The sequence below is a fragment of the Colias croceus genome, chromosome 3 (genome assembly GCF_905220415.1).
Source record: "Colias croceus chromosome 3, ilColCroc2.1".
Taxonomy (NCBI): domain Eukaryota; kingdom Metazoa; phylum Arthropoda; class Insecta; order Lepidoptera; family Pieridae; genus Colias; species Colias croceus.
In genome coordinates, this window is record NC_059539.1 from 11022839 (window position 1) to 11040828 (window position 17990).

General features: G+C 33.3%; 1 protein-coding gene across 1 annotated transcript in view; it reads right to left on the reverse strand.

Moving 5' to 3' along the window:
- LOC123706163 (nephrin) overlaps positions 1–17990 on the reverse strand; it is a 373060-nt gene that overhangs the window by 74522 nt on the left and 280548 nt on the right. Inside the window, exons 8-9 of the mRNA XM_045655331.1 lie at positions 3682–3826; positions 2845–2975 (exon numbers count right to left, since the gene is read on the reverse strand). Of these exons, the coding sequence (XP_045511287.1) occupies positions 2845–2975; positions 3682–3826 (276 nt within the window). The remainder of the gene's footprint in view (positions 1–2844; positions 2976–3681; positions 3827–17990) is intronic.

A 17990-nucleotide genomic window follows, 5' to 3' on the forward strand; every position in this document is an offset into this window, starting at 1 on the left:
CGCTTCTACGAAAACCTACAGTTGTCTTCATAAATTTTAGCAACTTATTTATATTTTAATTACCGGTCTATAAATTGTAGCGAGGAGATCCTCCAAAACTTTCGACTAATTGTTCTTTTTGAAACAAAATGGCAACAACAATACAATCTTGAACAAATATCTTGTTGAAAGGTCTTAACTACAAACAAATGACTTTGTAAAATAATACTATTATATTTTCTCGTTTTATTAACAATTTACATGCTTAGAATGATTTAACATATTATAATAAATTACACACGAGGCCGGGTTAAATATAAGTTTGAATGTAATAAGAATGTACTGCGATTCTACACAACTGCCTAATTGATGTAGGTAGTTGATAACAAATCGCAGCAAGTCAACGACTATTTAGCAAAGTGAGGGTAGTTGGTAGTGGTTGGAGGGTAGAGATATAAACAAAGTCCGAGCCCCTAGGCACGATGCGTACGAATGCGCCACGAGCCAAAGGAAGGCGGCAATTTATAGTATTCAACAACTAAACATGTTTTGACAGGAAATAGCTTAGGAAATAGTGACAACTATTCATCCACAAAATTTACGTCTAAAAGTATATTATTTAGCCATAGAATATCGAAGGACTCGAGAAGCTCGAACCGTATCTTCATCAGCCCTTATATTATGTTTCCACTGCAGGAACTCGTCTTCTTATGAGGGTTCATAATCCACCGAGTTGGCTACGTACAGATGCAGTAAGCAGGATAGCATAATTATATGTCACGTCATTGCCCCTGCTGCAGGTACGTGAGTAGCCGGCTTCATCGTTTTTTTTTTATTTTTAGACAGCATATAGGTTGTTAAATGGATGTACCCAAAAATATGTAACTGATTTCAAAACTCTTTCAAGTATTAAGAGCTAAATGTCTTTATTTATGTATCTTTACTCTGAGTCAATACAGAATAATTTGCCCCGGCAGCTAGTTTCAGTTAAGAACAGTATAAAAATGATTGTAATTTTCTTATATCTTATCTCACCAAAGTCTAAACAATGAACAAACGTCTAGCTGACAGGCAAAAGGACATGATATTTTGTTGTGTTTAAAAATCCGTTTTGAAAGCCCGAGCTGTAAATTCAGTATATTATTCGAGCGTGTCGCGAGAACGGAGCCATTTTTCAAAAACAATCACATATAAAACAATGAGGCATGTCCACGCGATTCGGACAAATGGCCGCTTGTATGTCAAAATTCGAAATACATTGCGGGTGCGACGTCGGGAGATATCAATAATTTGGCGGACGCAAATGATTATAAATTAGATGCTAAATGGGGCGTAGAGTAATTCATAAAATCTCATAAAATATCAGACTGTAAACATTTCTAGATTAATGGTTGTGATGTAACAATTTGCAGCCTCTTTAGAGAGGTTTTATTATCTAAGACCTTAATCTTGCACTAGTCAAAATAAAACACATTCATATATATCTACTACAACCAAAACCCTCGCAAAATCGCATTAAAAATTTTAAAATATCAAATTCCTCAACCAAGACCCGGTCCAAACCAATTAAAAGACAATTTTTTTTACAACCATGATCATTCGCAAAGCGACCGCAGCCGAAGCAGCATGTACCTCGACTGATTGCCTCTGATTCCCTGAACGTAAAAACAAAAATAAAAGTTTCTGATTAAAACGCGAGTACAAAGTGATTACTAGAGCGTGCACTGTCATCTATTACTTGCTATTGTTGCATCGATGGAAGCTTTGATATTGTAAATCTCGCGGTGGATACAGGAGTGCTTTAAAGTATGCGAATTTTTGTTATTTTAAGAGGGTTGGCTAGTGTACAATGTGATGCATTTAATGAAAGCGTTGTGATCGTGTTGTTGGTCGTGTTTTATCTATTTCCATTTACCTATATATTCATCTAAATAATTTTATTGCTACTGTCTGTTCCGGTTATTGCCAGAAATTGTAAAGATGAAAAATGGCAACCCAGCATTATTAAATGTAGTACAAATTTTTTAAAATAATAGAGCCATTCGCCAAAAATATTTTCAGCAAATACCATCTCAATTATAATAAAATTACTCATCGCGTAAAGCCAACAATATAATTTCATACATAATATTCACGGTTTCAGTACATTTATAAGCCGCGATAGAGTCGGATAAAATTGGACGGCATAATTAACCCAATATCATTAGGCTAGACCAAACAAAAGTCCCTCCCGTCTAATTAAAGCAAATATTGTGTTTTGTTTTTCTTTATTGGGACTTGTTAAAACATTTTACTTTATTACAACTTGGGCTAAATTGTTCGATGAGCGAGTACCTATTTTGGTGAGTTTCGTCTAGTTTTAATAAAATTGTTGTGAGCAGCGCGCATCGGTGCCGTACCACGCTATATTATTATATTTTAATATAGATTTTCGCGAAATTTCGTAATATTCATGCTGGATGCGAATATTATAACGTATATTGCATATGAGAAATTAAATTGTCGTTTAATGTGAGAGTGGCGTAGTTACATTATAGGCTACTTGTAAACTGTCACATTGATGTTATAAAGTGGAAAATTTAATAGGTGTGTGCTGGTTGCTCTTACATACTAAATGGGCTCACCTCTAAATATTAGTTTCCTTTTTAACCATTATTTTTCTAGAAAGTTTACTTATTTATCACATTTTGTATGATTTAAACCATATGAAAACCTATTCGAATTGACCAGTCATAGTGTTAGTCAAAGTAAACTTAGATACAAATGAAGTATACTTATAACACAAATTACTTAAAAGTCATCTGAGAGCCTCCTCTTCACTAAAAACTGTTTAACTTTTTAAGTAATAATAATAAATGCACTCACATCATGAAGCCACGACAGCTTCCTGGCCGGTGGGTTTGCTCGCACGTGACACTCGAAGTAGACATCATCCCCTTCCTTGATGTCTCCAGCTGCTAGAGAACTTCCTAATCTTAATTTAACTACAGGTGGATCTGTAAAATAATGTTTTAATTACCAGATTTAAGTGTAGTTGTAGGTAATTAGATAGAAAAGTAGTGAAATGAAGATATCCTCATTTTATATAGTTTTTCTGAATCCGAATGTTTCCGGGCCTAACAATAAAAGTACGTAAATAGTGAGCAGATGAATTTACAAAAATATAAAATCAAATAAAAATTAATTTCTGTGAATCTTTTACTATTTTTTGACCAATACAGGAAGTAATTTATAAAAAGATATAAATTACTTCAATCTGTAGAAGGGTCAATTCTGTACATTGAAAATATTGAAAAAATAAATAGCAGGGGGTGTTACTGGATCGATATCAAGCCCAAATATGTGATTAAAAAAATTTTTGTCTGTCTGTCTGTATGTATGTTCAGGCATCACGTGAAAACGAATGGTTCGATTTCGATGAAACTTGGTATAATTATACCATATTATCCTGGGCATAAAATAGGATACTTTTTATCCCGGAAAAATACGTAGAAAAAAAATAAATTGTAATTTTTCTTATTTTTTCCGCGCGGACGGAGTCGCGGGCGGAAGGTAGTTTATAAAAAGATTAATTTTTAAATTAGTCATCAGAATATATTATTACGTTCTATGAAAATATGGCCGCAATAACGTTAGCAACCACTAAAACAAAATTGCGAAACTACAGTACTATGTAATTGTATCTAACATAAAGCTACTTACACACGACATTTATAGTCCACGATGTCTCCATAAAAAGTGTCGTGACGTTAGGATTCTCGGCACGACACGTTATCGGCTTGCTGTCGTCATCCAAAGTGGGAACAAAGCTCATTACACTTATTGTCAGGTTGTCTCTCAACTCCTCCTGTAAAAGAAACAGTTATTTAAGTCTTGAAGATTTCTTTGATAATAATAATAAGTTTCTGGATACTAGCTTAGACTTAAGTATTTGAATTTTTCAGCTATTGGACCAAGTTAATCAAACTTATAAATCGTATTGGTAGCTCAATATTTCTATTGGATTATACATATATTTTATAAGAATTAATTATAGTTTAAAGACATAAAAAACAAATCAATTCAAATCAAACAACAAATTCACCATCAAAAAAAGATTACGAATAAACTTAATCAACTATTTCTGCTCCATGTTTTAACATGTTTGAAATTCTATTCCTTACGATGATGTGTATTTCTTAGATCTTACATATTCCGTATGATTCAACCATCTAAACCACTTCAGGGAGCGCCATGGAATGTTTTTGCAATTCAAATTTATACATTTTTCTTTATGCTGTGAGATGTTGATACTCAAAACGTTTGGCACAAATATCTGGGAAAGGTGAAACATGAGATTGTATGTTTATCAGCACTGTACAAAATGTGACTATATTTAAAATAAAAGAAAATCAGAATATTCGACAGCCGCATCCAATAGCGGAACGCTCATACACATAGGTGAGAAAACTATTAGTATATTATAATATTGTAATAGTATATTATAATATTCTATGTACTTTTAACAAGCTTGTGATAAGGTATAGTCACCAGGCACATAATAAAATCGAAATACATGATTTTGTAGAGCTCTGTGCTGTTGAATCTGAAGCTACTTTAAAATAAAATATTCGGCGGTCTCAAGGACAAATTTCATGACATCAATAACTCAGTCCACAGACAAATAATTCAACCATTAAAATTACCGATAACACAAATAAAACAAACCGATTTAACGCTGAAAACCGAGCAAATTACTCACGTCACGTTACTGGCCGATGAAACAATAATTCGAATCGCGTCAATGGCAATACACGCATAAACATGTCAAAATGCTCATGAACGATTCAATCGTAAAATATCATTGAGAAGTGACGTGCAACAAATTCCGTTGGAATGCACTGAATGCACGCACTATGCTTAGTTTCAGGTCCCTGTGATATATCGTGGAATGCCTGTCGTGAACGCTTTATGATGCACAGGTATAAAATCAAGTTGATCACGATTTTCGAGTGTAGAGTTTCATCTGTTCGTACGGTTTTATCAAAGGCTCTGAACTTCGATAAATGCCGTTACCGATTACGTTCTCTTATCTTCATTATATTTATTTCTCATCATCCTAGTCAATGAATGGGTAGAGAAAGATGTAAATATAACTATGGTTATCGCAGAATAGTATTTGTGATAAAAAGTTTAGTTTTCTATTAAATAAACGTTTTTCTTTAAATCACAACGACGAGGTCATCGATAGTAATGCTAATGAACCAAAATTTTGAATACATAATATACCGTAGCCGAAGTCCGTAACCCCCTAATCACTAATTGCTACTACCCAACTCCGAACATTTTGGAGAAACAGCGTATTTAATAACGCGCTAGATAAAACTGAATATCGGAGTTCATAATTACATTCACGTTGTTCGTAAACAGCAGTTTTAGTTATAGTTCTGTTCAAAGGCTTTGTTTGAAGTTGTGGACTGTCGTTGCTTGTTCGGTTTGCACCTGAATGCAATGCGGAGTCTGCATAAAACGCTTGCGGTTTTAATGTGAATGGAATAATAATACGATAGGGCTTCGTGTGTTAACGGTTTATATGGAAACTTTTAGCGTAGATGTGGACAGCGTGTGACACAGAAGATGCGGTCATTTTTGTTTTTTGTGAACCGTTAAAGTTGTTTTGTAATGTTAACTCCAGATATTACACCTTCAAAAGCTATTTTATAAGCTTTTACTGTCTTAAAAGTATAGTCTTATCTTACTGGTAAAATTGCGTGTCAATCAGTGATTTGATTTGTAGTGTTATAAACTATCTACTCAATAAAAATATTCGATTTATACAATGGCTTCATGAAAACAAGAGAAAGCGTATAAATTACTGTTTACACACATTTCATGAATATTTCAGTGGTACACCAGTAACGTCTTTCAGAAGATCACGTCGGAAACCTATTAAGGGCCCCATTGTTCGGGCCTATATCGAAACTTCGCACATAATTCGGTATCGATTATGTAAGCTTAAGCAAATAGTTGTCCGGTCACACGCCACGTGATCTCTCACCGCAGATTAATGGCTCTACACACTGCGGGACACTATGGAGAGATAGGGCTGTCAATTTAATAAAATTTCTAATGTGAACGTATGTGTATCTCTCATCGTAGAATATTGGCTAAGCAAGATAATGTGATGGAATAAGGACAGTTGTATAAAAATTATTATAATATGAATTCAGATGTTCATGACGATAGCGATAGCGGTTCAGGACGATGAAATATGGATAGAAGATTAATTGGTGAGTTAGAGATATAGGTTCGACAATAATTAATTATAGAAATGAAATGAAAAATGAAAAATGAATAGCTCTGTCTGTGACTCATAACTTCTTAACGTCATATCGCTACTTTATCAAAGTATAGTAGGTAGCAGTTTAGTTATAAGGGCATAATAATACATTTCAGTTATGAGGTCTATATGCCTAATGATAAAAGTTTTTAATTAAATTAAATAATTTACTAACATAGGTACTGTATGTTATCATTGTATTTTATGAAATACGACGTAATAAAATAAATTAACAGACACCTTGAAACCACAACAGTAAAATCGCTGCAATAAACAACTTTAATTTTATTTCTTATGAAACCATACAAGTCCGTGGAGGCAGCCCTGATTAAACATCTGGTATTGTGTTAATATATTATACAATTTATACGATCCTAAACTTCAATTCGCATACCTTTGGCGATAATGACTGAATTCCTAAGACCTTAACAGTATAGATAATAGACCGTCAATATATTTACTTCATGGCTTTAATTTGTTTTTTTTTACTATAAATTAAATTACAACTACATCGAATTATTACGAAGTATAAATAAATCATAAATGCATATTACTACAAACTAAATAAAAATTAATATTAACTTACAAAAAAAAAAAATCATAAATATTCTAACACTTGATCGGTTAGCTTGAACGGTTAGCTGTATTCCTGCTCTGAAGAAATATTTTGAAGAATTTAAATAAAGAAAAGACGTTTAATTACAAGTATAACCACAACGAGTTTCATTCAAGTTCTGTATTATTTATTTTGAAATTACTATTGATTATTTTTCCGACCCAAATATCGACCAATAGAATTGCACCATTCGACGTCACGTGGTACAACCTACATGGTATTATACTGATAATTTTTTGAAAATTTTCTCTGGTCGTTGACGTCAAACTGACAGGTTGAGTTCAATTTTATTGTGAAATTATTGGCCGATATTTGGGACGGAAAAATAATCCCCCGAATACCACACGAGCTTCAAAATTATCTGGCATTTCCCTCAAGGTTCCCTGCAAACAAATAAAGTCGTCAAGTTTTTCAGGAAAAATCACTCGCGCTTCGCGCTCGTGATTTTTTAACCTTGACTAAAAACTTGACTCCTTCATTTGTTTGCAACGAACCTATCGGAAAATACCCGATAATTTTGAAGCTCTTGTGGTATTATAAGTGATTAATCACACATTTTTTTGCCACGCTTCAAAAACTTTAGAGTTAGTATGTTTTTAGTAAAATTATACTACGTATCCTAAAGCCATAAACATAAGCCATTGCTCGAGAAATCATAATGCGTCATGGTGAAAACTCAATCCATTTACCATTCACAAATAAACCGACTTTTTCCCAGCGAATTAACTCGGCACATAAACACAATCGCGGTTGAAACGTTCTTTTCGAATAAGCACCAATCCGCTTAGCGGATTTATGCACGTTTGGCCGCGATTTGTCAACTGCTATCAATAATGCAACGATTATATCGCTCGTTCGTACTCGACTGGCTTAGGGTGATTATCCACGAAAGATGTTGCTGTAGATGTGACATTAATCATGCAATCATATTCCCTGACGCATAAATGTAGCTTAGCATTGGTGGATTCATCTAATATGTATTTTATATGGGATGCGTGCTATGGAAGGTCGCTAGTGATACACAACTCGAGCTATGCGATGACGTATCGATAGTAAGGAATAGAATACTTCTCTATACCCATAGCTATATCACTCGCTACTATTGCCATTAAGCGACCTTGAAATTTTACTCTCAACGCGCCCAAAGAAGTTTCACTTCAAAACACATCTAAGTTAAATCTGTTTACACTAGTGCTAAGCTATCTATGAATATGATTGGTGATATCAAGCGCATCCAGAGCGTAGCATAGCACAAGTTGAAAAGCAGCCTTATCCTACCCTTTTTCATCGCAGCGATCACGTATGAACGATAAATCGTAAGTGCGACCCCCTCCGCGATTGTCACGTACGTCTCAATGGATGTTATAATTCTAGGAATAATTTTGAATTCTTTCCCGTTGTCATTGTAAAGCAGCTATTGTTACGCGTTTTGGTGTTTAGTATTTGTTGCTTTCTGGAGTGTTACGTTAGGCACAAGTAGGTTTTATAATACGGTGTAGATGTGATTGTAATTTAAGCAGCAATTTGACCTGATTCCAGCTGCCGATTTCCACAACCGCACATCCCGTCTCAAATTTAAGTATCATCCTCATCATCTGGATGCATGGCGATCTAGTACAGTGCGATTCACCCGGCATTTTTTGCCAAGAACAACATCGTTGTGGAACGAACTACCATCTGAGGTGTTTCCAAGCGTCTTCGACAAGGAAATCTTCAAAAAAAGGGCATATAAACATCTTAAAGGCCGGCAACACATTCGCGGTGCCCCTGACAACGCGAATGCTAATGGGCGGCGGGCTTCACTTTCCATCAGGTGACCCGCCTGCTCGCTTGCCCGCTTAAATATATATATAAAAAAAAGCAGTATAAAGTTTAATTGGACTAAGGTAATTTCCATTGAGTTATTGCCATTTTTAAAATAAGCAGCATATTCAAATATTAATTATTATAATCTCATAGAGCCATAAGGCCGCCATTTGTAGATACATTTTGAATGGTTTTGTTGTACTTTTATTTATAATATTATTTTATTTATAATATTATATACATCAAAGAGTAAAAAATAAATAAATACGTTACTATTATTCTAAACTTAATGTGTTTAATGTGTTCTATTTTTCTTTGCAGCGCGCGTTACATAATCAAAACGAGATTATAACTCTTCAATCTTCGTATCTATTACAACGTATGTATATCTAACTGGAGATGGCAAGACAATTTGGACACTGAATATCTTAATTGGTATCTTAGCTATCGAATAACATCCCAATATACCATTCCCATCAGATATCTCAAAAGCATGTAGGTACCATAAACCAAAAGCGTCAAAGTCCACTAAACGCCAGAAATAGATGCTCAGTTTGCATAGGCCTTAACATCGATAGGGAATTTAGGCAGACTATACAACTGTTATAATTGGAGGAAACATTATATATTTTATACTATAATATTATTAAGCTGAAGAGTTTGTTTGTTTGTTTGAACGCGCTAATCTCGGGAACTACTGGTCCGATTTGAAAAATTCTTTCGGTGTTTGATAGCCCATTTATAGAGGAAGGCTATTTTAATCATCATGCTAAGACCAACAGGAGCGGAGCAATGTGGGTGAAACCGCGGGGAACACCTAGTTGATAATATTTCTTTTATGAGTAATGAGTATTATAAAGTATGTACGTATCTATAAGTCTGTAACGTTGTATGTGTCTAGATTTAGGCGATGATAATAATTAATCTATACTAATCGTTTTGCCGTTTATTGTCCCAAATAAAAACAATTCTTACATTTTCCGATAGAGCAATTGTAAAGATACATTTGTTTAGTGTCGATAATACTTTCGAATGTGTTATTAATGAATATGGCTTTAGTGTGTTTGTTTTAAAGCACAACATATGGCTCTTTTCATAAATTGATATTTTATCCCAAATTCACTCTACAAATGCTATGTTTGTGTAACTTTTATTTATTTATTTATTTATATTATTAGACAACTTTAGTTATCTTGTAGCCATTTCTTCTGTATTTTAACGATTCAAAGGCGGTTCTAAACGATTCCATATGCAGTCCTAGTTGACGATATAAATATTTGATTTGCAGCTATATAGCCGTGTATAACCAGCCTTAAACATAGCTATTAACATAGCGGCATATTGAAGTACAATCCCGGGAGGTATCGAGTTGGTACACACTCGACATACTGTTAACTCAGCGAGGTTTACGGCTGTCGAGCTAAATGCCCAAATGCTTAGTGTTGATCGAACGCCAGAACATTCCGGTTTTGAAGAAGTTTCGAGAAGGTTTTTGGACCTAGATTTGAATATAAGAAATGTGAAAAAGTGACAATATCTATAAATAGTTGATCAGAAGTTGTATTTGAAGATGTATTTCGTTGTTCTTGTACCTACAAAAAACTGGTAGGCTATGCTAGGAATTTTTTATTGTTGGCTAGGGCTTGAACTAAAAACTTAAGCAAAGAATAAAGTATCTTCGCCAATTATTTCTTTTATAGTAGGGTGTTGGTAGTTCTGGTTTAACAGATTTATTCTTATTCACACAATAAGGCTTATTGAGTGAGGTTGAATACTGATTATACGTTAAGATTTAATAGAATCTATGTTATTTTCAGCAATATAATGTTCAGAAATACAACTTTATAAGGCCTTGTTAATACCGTAAATTTCACAATAAACATCTTATTACAGGTCAAAGAAAGAGGTATTTCTTCAGGTCGTAGCCTGAACAAGACTGCTAAGGACATTTGCAGAAGACTCGGCTTAGTACAAAAAACCTGGCTCCATTCTAGCGAATAATGCGAACCATTTACTTGTCTGTGAAGAAAATCAATAGGTAAACCTGATGTAGGTACTTTTTATTTAATTGCTTTCTTACTTTGTACGATTTAAAGTTCAACCTCAATCTTTTAATACTAAAAATACAGAGGTTGACTTTCTTATTCCTTACGAGCTTACCGCCCGTGGCTTCGCCCGCTTTGTCTTAAACCTAATAAATTATATATTAAAATCTTCCTCTTGAATCATTCTACCTATTAAAAAAAACCGCATTAAAATCCGTTGCGTAGTTTTAAAGATTTAAGCATACAAAGGGACATAGGGAAATAGGGACAAAGAAAGCGACTTTGTTTTATACTATGTAGTGAAGAAAGTCAACAGGGTTTCCGACATCATCTAAGTCTTTCAGAATTAACATAACTACTGAAATATACATATTACACATAATATTTGTTATATAGCATAGGACAGCTATTTTAGTTTGATTTTTAATATGTAATCTGTTTATGAGGATCTTTCTAGAAAGTAATATTTAGGACTATTGAACCAAAATTTAATATTCTTTCAGAAGTAAGAAATACAAGTGTTATATGGCATTCATTCCTTAGTTTCTACTTCTATTGTAATTTTAAAACTAATCTGTTGGTTACATAATTTTCCACAATATCTGCATTACATCCATTTTGATATTATCACCATAATATGGACCTTTTTCCGCCAAAGTGAAGGAGGGGAAACACTCATGGAAATTTGTATGGGGAATGTCAAACGATAACGTGACATGCGTGCGAGAGAAGTCGAGTGGAAATATATAACTTGTATCTTTCTTTAATAAAGTGCTTTGGGGTAAGTTATTACGGGGTTATCCTAATAATATATTGATATATATATATATGGCGATTGTTGTAATAATTGTGACTTATTTTACTGAATTCATCATGTTATTTGTTGTAATCAAAAGTAATATTATAAATGCGAAAGTAGCTGTGTTTGTCTGTTTCCTGTTCTGAACCACTGAACCGATTTTGATGAAAATTGGTAGAGACGTTGCTTGAGATCTAAGAAAGGAGATAGGATAGTTACTGTAAATAGTTTTATGTAGATCCGAAAATCGCATGGGAACAGGAGTTATGCAGGTTTTTTTTGACAACACAAGTGAAAAAGGAAAGCCGAAATTAAAGATTTACATTGAATTCGTATACTTTTATAAAAGGCAAAATTTGATTTGGAGTTTCAGGAAACTTTCGAATTTTTCGGATGAACTCCTTATTAAATATTGTTTTGTTTATTATCGATAAACTTAAAATATACATTTTAGACTCTTTTTGTGCACATCGTTCTAATAACCCTGCATCGCAGCCTCTTCGTGGCAAATGAGCATCATTATTCTGAGAGGTGATTCAGTCAGTTGGGAACATGCCAGATGGAGGAATTTACTGGGGTTTTTGAATATTTTTGAGATTAAAGTTTTATATAGTTTAGATTTTATGTATTCAAAATTGATAGAAACTAGCACTGTGTGTGTACAACAATACATTATGATTTATCAACAATTGTGCTTATACGAAAATAAAAACCATTTAGTCTTTTCCAATTTTATTTTTATTTTTTATTTCTTCCTATTTTTATGAAATAAATACCGTAGTTATTTGTATCATAATTTTGAAAGTATGTTTAAATATGGAGATTGTTGTTCAAATATGAGCTTTTCCTTATGTGGATATGGCGAAAAATTTCGTGTGAGGTGCGGGAAGGAGGTATATTATTTATTATTAGTGACAATCTTCTGTAACGAAATTTGTATTAGAGAAAGACCCATAAGTTACCTATAGCTGCATCTCTATAAAATCAATAAAACGTAACAGAACATAGAAATCTCAACATAATATACCTATTTTAAAGTAAACTGAAACCATCAACAATGACAAAACCCACATTTTATCCAACCTCATAAATACTAGAGATAGCGAAGACCTTAATCGAAGTGCTTTCATAGAACGTGTCATAAACTGGAAACTTTACAACATGGTCGGATAATAGGGTCCCTGAAGCTCAAGTGGACACCACTTTAAGTTCCACAGTCCACTGGCCATACAAGGTTATTGAGTTTTGTTATAAACCGGACGAATTATGTGTTGCATAACTCGGCGCTAACCAGAAGGCACGCGGTGTCGCATTGAGTACGAGAGCTCGCGGTTAAATGTTTGATTGTAGTTTTTAATGTGATTCGCTAGGGTCCAACTGGAAAAGTTATGTATTTATATGAAGGTTATTACTATTATGACAACGATGATTTATCACTTCACACTTAAAATAAAAAGAGTATTCGACAGCTTCCGAACGGGCACGGGCATTTTCCTGCGACATTTAAGCAAATACATCCAATTTGCTTCTTTCTTATTTTGTGATTAGGCAAGAAATGTCTTACCTAATTAATTTAACTTAACTTAAGTTTTTATTTTTAATATAAGCTATAATATGTATATCCGCTATCTAAGAGCAGCATTTGTTAATAATGGTAAAATTTGGTGGGACAATAGCTTCTTTCAAACTTCAAAACTTTAAACAAAAGTACCTAACAACCAAATAAAAAATAACAATGATCACGCATAAAACTACACCTCTCAAGCTAACACGCAAGGGATGCGGGTGAGAGCGGCTATGCGAGGTGATCTCGCAGCTTATTAACTGTGGCATTGGCTGGCTGCCAGGGCTGCCGAATTATGAAACTGCGAAACTCGGCACTGATTAAGATTTGCATGCAACCCTATGCGGGATTTTTCTTAGCGTTACAACGTTACGGATGTTGTTTGGAAGTTAAATTTGATAAATTGTAATGAAGTACATAAATAAGTAGTCAAATAGAGACTCTTTTTTATAAATTTTTACGCATTTTGGCCAGGAACTTAACGATTTTAAATGACAATTCATTCAAAATATGAATTCATTGGAAACGAAAAAACTTTGAATTAGTTTTAACATAATTGATTTTGTACAAACAGGCAAGAGCGGAATAAAGATACAAATATAAACATAAATTTTTAGTACACCAAATTCAAAGTTACCGAGGTTAATGACAAAATTGCCAATGAACAAAGGGAAGGAATCGATTTTTCACTAGGCAATTAAATTGATGTGTTACAAGCGTCCAGTAATCACAAACATTTGCAGTTTAACGCCTTCCGAGCCGATATAGCTGTTAAAGTGTTATATAACTTACTAGTAAATGTTCCAAAACAAATTTCCAATCACGCTACATTTCACATGCTTTAAGCTATTTTTACAGCTAAATCTCGGACTAGTTTAGTACACTATAGAAACGTGAATTTATTACTTTAAACTGACTACATTTTTTTCATTGTGTTCTAATGTTTCAAAGCACAATTTGTATAGAATTATATGTTTATACAAAATGCATTAGATAGATTTCGTAGACTCTACATAATTGAAAATGAAACTATTTTAATCAGCAACGTCATAACGTTCATAACAGCTAATACTTGTATTTAACACGTGTATTTTGTTTCTGATTTAAATGGAAATCCATATACTAATTATATATTACACCTAAATGCGAAAGTAACTCTGTCTGTCTGTCTGTTACTCAATCACGCCTTAACTACTGAACCAATTTGCATGAAAATTGGTATAGAGACATTTTGATAACCGAGAAAGGACATAGGCTACTTTTTATCCCGGGAAAATGACGCAATCCCGGAAATCCCACGGGAACGGGAACTATGCGGGTTTTTCTTTGACTGCGCGGGCGAAGCCGCGGGTGGAAAGCTAGTAAAATATAATTTAGTTCTTTCTTATTCACTCTTTGTGATCTCCTTTATCCAATCTTACGCTGCAGCTGTCAATATCTATTTCGACTAAAATTAACGCTATAGGTATCTTCATCTATTAACATATTTCTATATCTATGTATCTAACTGATTGGTTTTTCAACAATAAAAATCATAGGAAACTTTTCCTTTGTACGATAATTATTAATTAATAATTAGACCATATAATTTATTAGTATATCCCAACATAGTTTGAAACAAAGCCCTGTTTTGGCAAATATCAATGAGCCAATATTTGAATAGGTCTATTTATATCCATATTTATTCATAATCAAAACTTTTAGTTGTAAATTCCTAATAACAGAGGTTTTACAATTTCTGTTCAAAGCACTTTAATAAAATATTATTAGAACTGCCATCCGTAGTAAACCTTTAATAAAATTACAAAACTTCGTCTTTACTTGCCCAAGGACTGATTAATGTTAATCTTGTTAAGTCTTACAAAGAAAACAGAACAATAAATTAATTAAAGTAAGTATTTAGTTTATAGAACTTAATTAGAAACATTGAGTTTAACCAATTAGGGACAAACCAATCATTACTAACCTTAATTACAGTTTAAATGAAGTCTGGATATTATAAACGCGAAAGAATTTTGAGGATTGATTGATGGATGAGTAGACGTTTGTTATTTTCACGTAAAACAGCGCATTAGATCTAGATGAAATTTGCCACAGAGATAGATTAAAATTTGGAATACGTAACCTATCCGACCTGGATTGGTGGAAAGACGCGGGTTCGAAACCCGCCTCGTGATAGAATTTTTTCTATTCTTTAAAAAAAAAAGACGTGTGGCACTCCGGGACTGCCGCGGTAAAGCTATTGCTTGCTATGCCTTCAAGCCACACCTCCGCCCGTCGGAGTGGGGAGCGTGAGGTTTTTTCGTTACGGAATTTCTCGATTCACTCAAGGCCCGCGATAGAAGCTATGCAATAGCTTAAAAATATCACGGGTTATTCCTACATTTGATATCATGTCCTAGATATAAATCTTTTTTCTCTATTTCATATTTTATTCTGAGAATAAACAGGAAAAGGCTCGACTCAGCATTGACGTAGTTTTGCAACCAAGACGTTGGTAGCCTGCCAAACGGCTTGAGAATGTACAACGTTATTTTAAAATGTGATAAAGACATGATTAAATCAAGATGAAGTATGAATAATAGGTCTATTTATTTGGAAATTTATAATTTTATCGGTTTTTAAAACCGGTGTTTATTAAATCACTTTGCGAGCCATTTAGGGAAACTAGTTTTATGTACATTAGTTGTTCGTTTCTGTATATTACATTTTATTTAGATAATAACTTATTAAATACTAGGTTTCCGCCCGCGGCTTCGCCCGCGCAGTCAAAGAAAAACCCGCATAGTTCCCGTTCCCGTGGGATTTCCGGGATAAAGCCTATACTATGTCCCGGGGTAAAAAGTAGCCTATGTCCTTTCTCGGGTATCAAAGTATCTCTATAGCAAATTTCATGCAAATTGGCGTGATTGAGTAACAGACAGACAGACAGAGTTACATTCGCATTTATAATATTAGTATGGATTATGTTTCAGAATCCAAATAGGTCAAGCTAATATCGCCTAACACTATATTAAACTCTGTGATTAAACTAGTTGAGGAGCGTATGGTTTCATAACTACGTACACTTATTAACTATTACGTCAATAAAGCCTATAATAACTTCAGATACAAAGCACAATACATACTAAATTTTTATAACAAACAAACAGTATGTAAATAATGTCTTCATTGGAAACTTCTGGAACGAAGAGAGCTCGTTATAGCAACCTAATTAATGCAAATACTAATTACATTGAAAGTAATTAAGACCAAATTAAAAGATACGGGAATGTCCCTTAGTAACGAAAAAGGCAAATAACCAGATGGCTTACGGTGAGCTGCGACCAAATTGGGCCTTTTACCCGGCTATAGTGTTGTGTGAATGTCGATAAACGCTACGATAAAATTCCATTGACTTGTCGATTTTCCTAATATTCCCAATTTAACTTTACCTTTATCATTGTGCATATTTTCGCAGAAAATTTTGTATAGTGCTTCTAGTGAAGTGGTCGCTGAAAATAGAAATTAATTAATTGAACGGAAATTGCGTTACGAGAAATTGAGTATCGTCCTCTCGAAAACAGTATATATTCGGTTATTATGGAATGAAAAATATTTTTTATTCCATTTATTACATTAATTATATTGGTTAAAGTAATTTTGAAATATTGGTAAGCACTTAACCGTATTACTATCAATTTAAACCAGTCTATAAAACTACGTAATGAAAGAAATGTAACAATATAATAGTTTTATTGAAGCCTCATAAATTAAATTATCTGTACATTCGTTTAATTAACCTATTCGGTTTAACTAATACATTACTTAGCTTAGTTAATTTAAAAATATAACAACTTACTTCACCTGGGGACATATTATATTTATTTAATTCATCGATAAAGACAAGTCTTCACTATAATATTTGAAGAAATTTTTAATAAAGAAGTTATTCTGATATAGTCAGGTATTTTAATTACAACATAGCAACAGGAGGCTCTGGAAAATAATTCGGGAGTAAAAAGGCTGAGAGAGTATTTGATTAGAGGTTTTTGGTTAAGATCAACACAAGAACTTGTGAAAAGACATAACAATATTTAATAAAGTTTTTAATTTAAGTTAAGTTTAAGTTATTCTGTGAAGTATTTTTTTTCATGTAATAAAAATAATTTGATCTTCTAATATTTTTACATGTTTGTTTGTTAAATAAAAATTATTATTACCGAATTTAAGTATATTTCGAGTTATAATATCTTATTTTTAAACTGAATAAATCGACGCGATTTTAAACATTTTAACGCGAATTTTATTATGTAATTAAGCCAGTTAAAGATTTGTTTAATTTTATATTCAAGGTGCTCTATTTTAGGGTAATTCATTAAGCGCAGTCCACAATAATTAAATTAGATACATTGCTGCGTACCTTTTCGTCTAATTTAGGAGATTATATAACTGTGTACGTAATGTATAGCTACAACATGATTCAAATATCAAAATACGCGGAATATTATAGAATGTTGTAATGTTCCAGAAACATGCGTTTCGGGTAATTATTCCGAAACTGGATGTTGTGTATTAAATTCTAAATTAACTGTATTCATTAGTAGATTTTGTATCGTTTGTATGTAATTACTAGCTGCTCCGCGCGGTTTCACCCCCGTGGCTCCACTCCTGTTGGTCGTAGCGTGATGATATATAGCCTATAGCCTTCCTCGATAAATGAGCTATCTAACACCGAACGAATTTTTCAAATCGGACCAGTAGTTCCCGAGATTAGCGCGTTCAAATAAACAAACTCTTCAGCTTTATAATATTAGTATAGATACTATCCCACTTATTTTATCAATGTGATAGATAGGACGTATGACTGTAGATTTGTAACA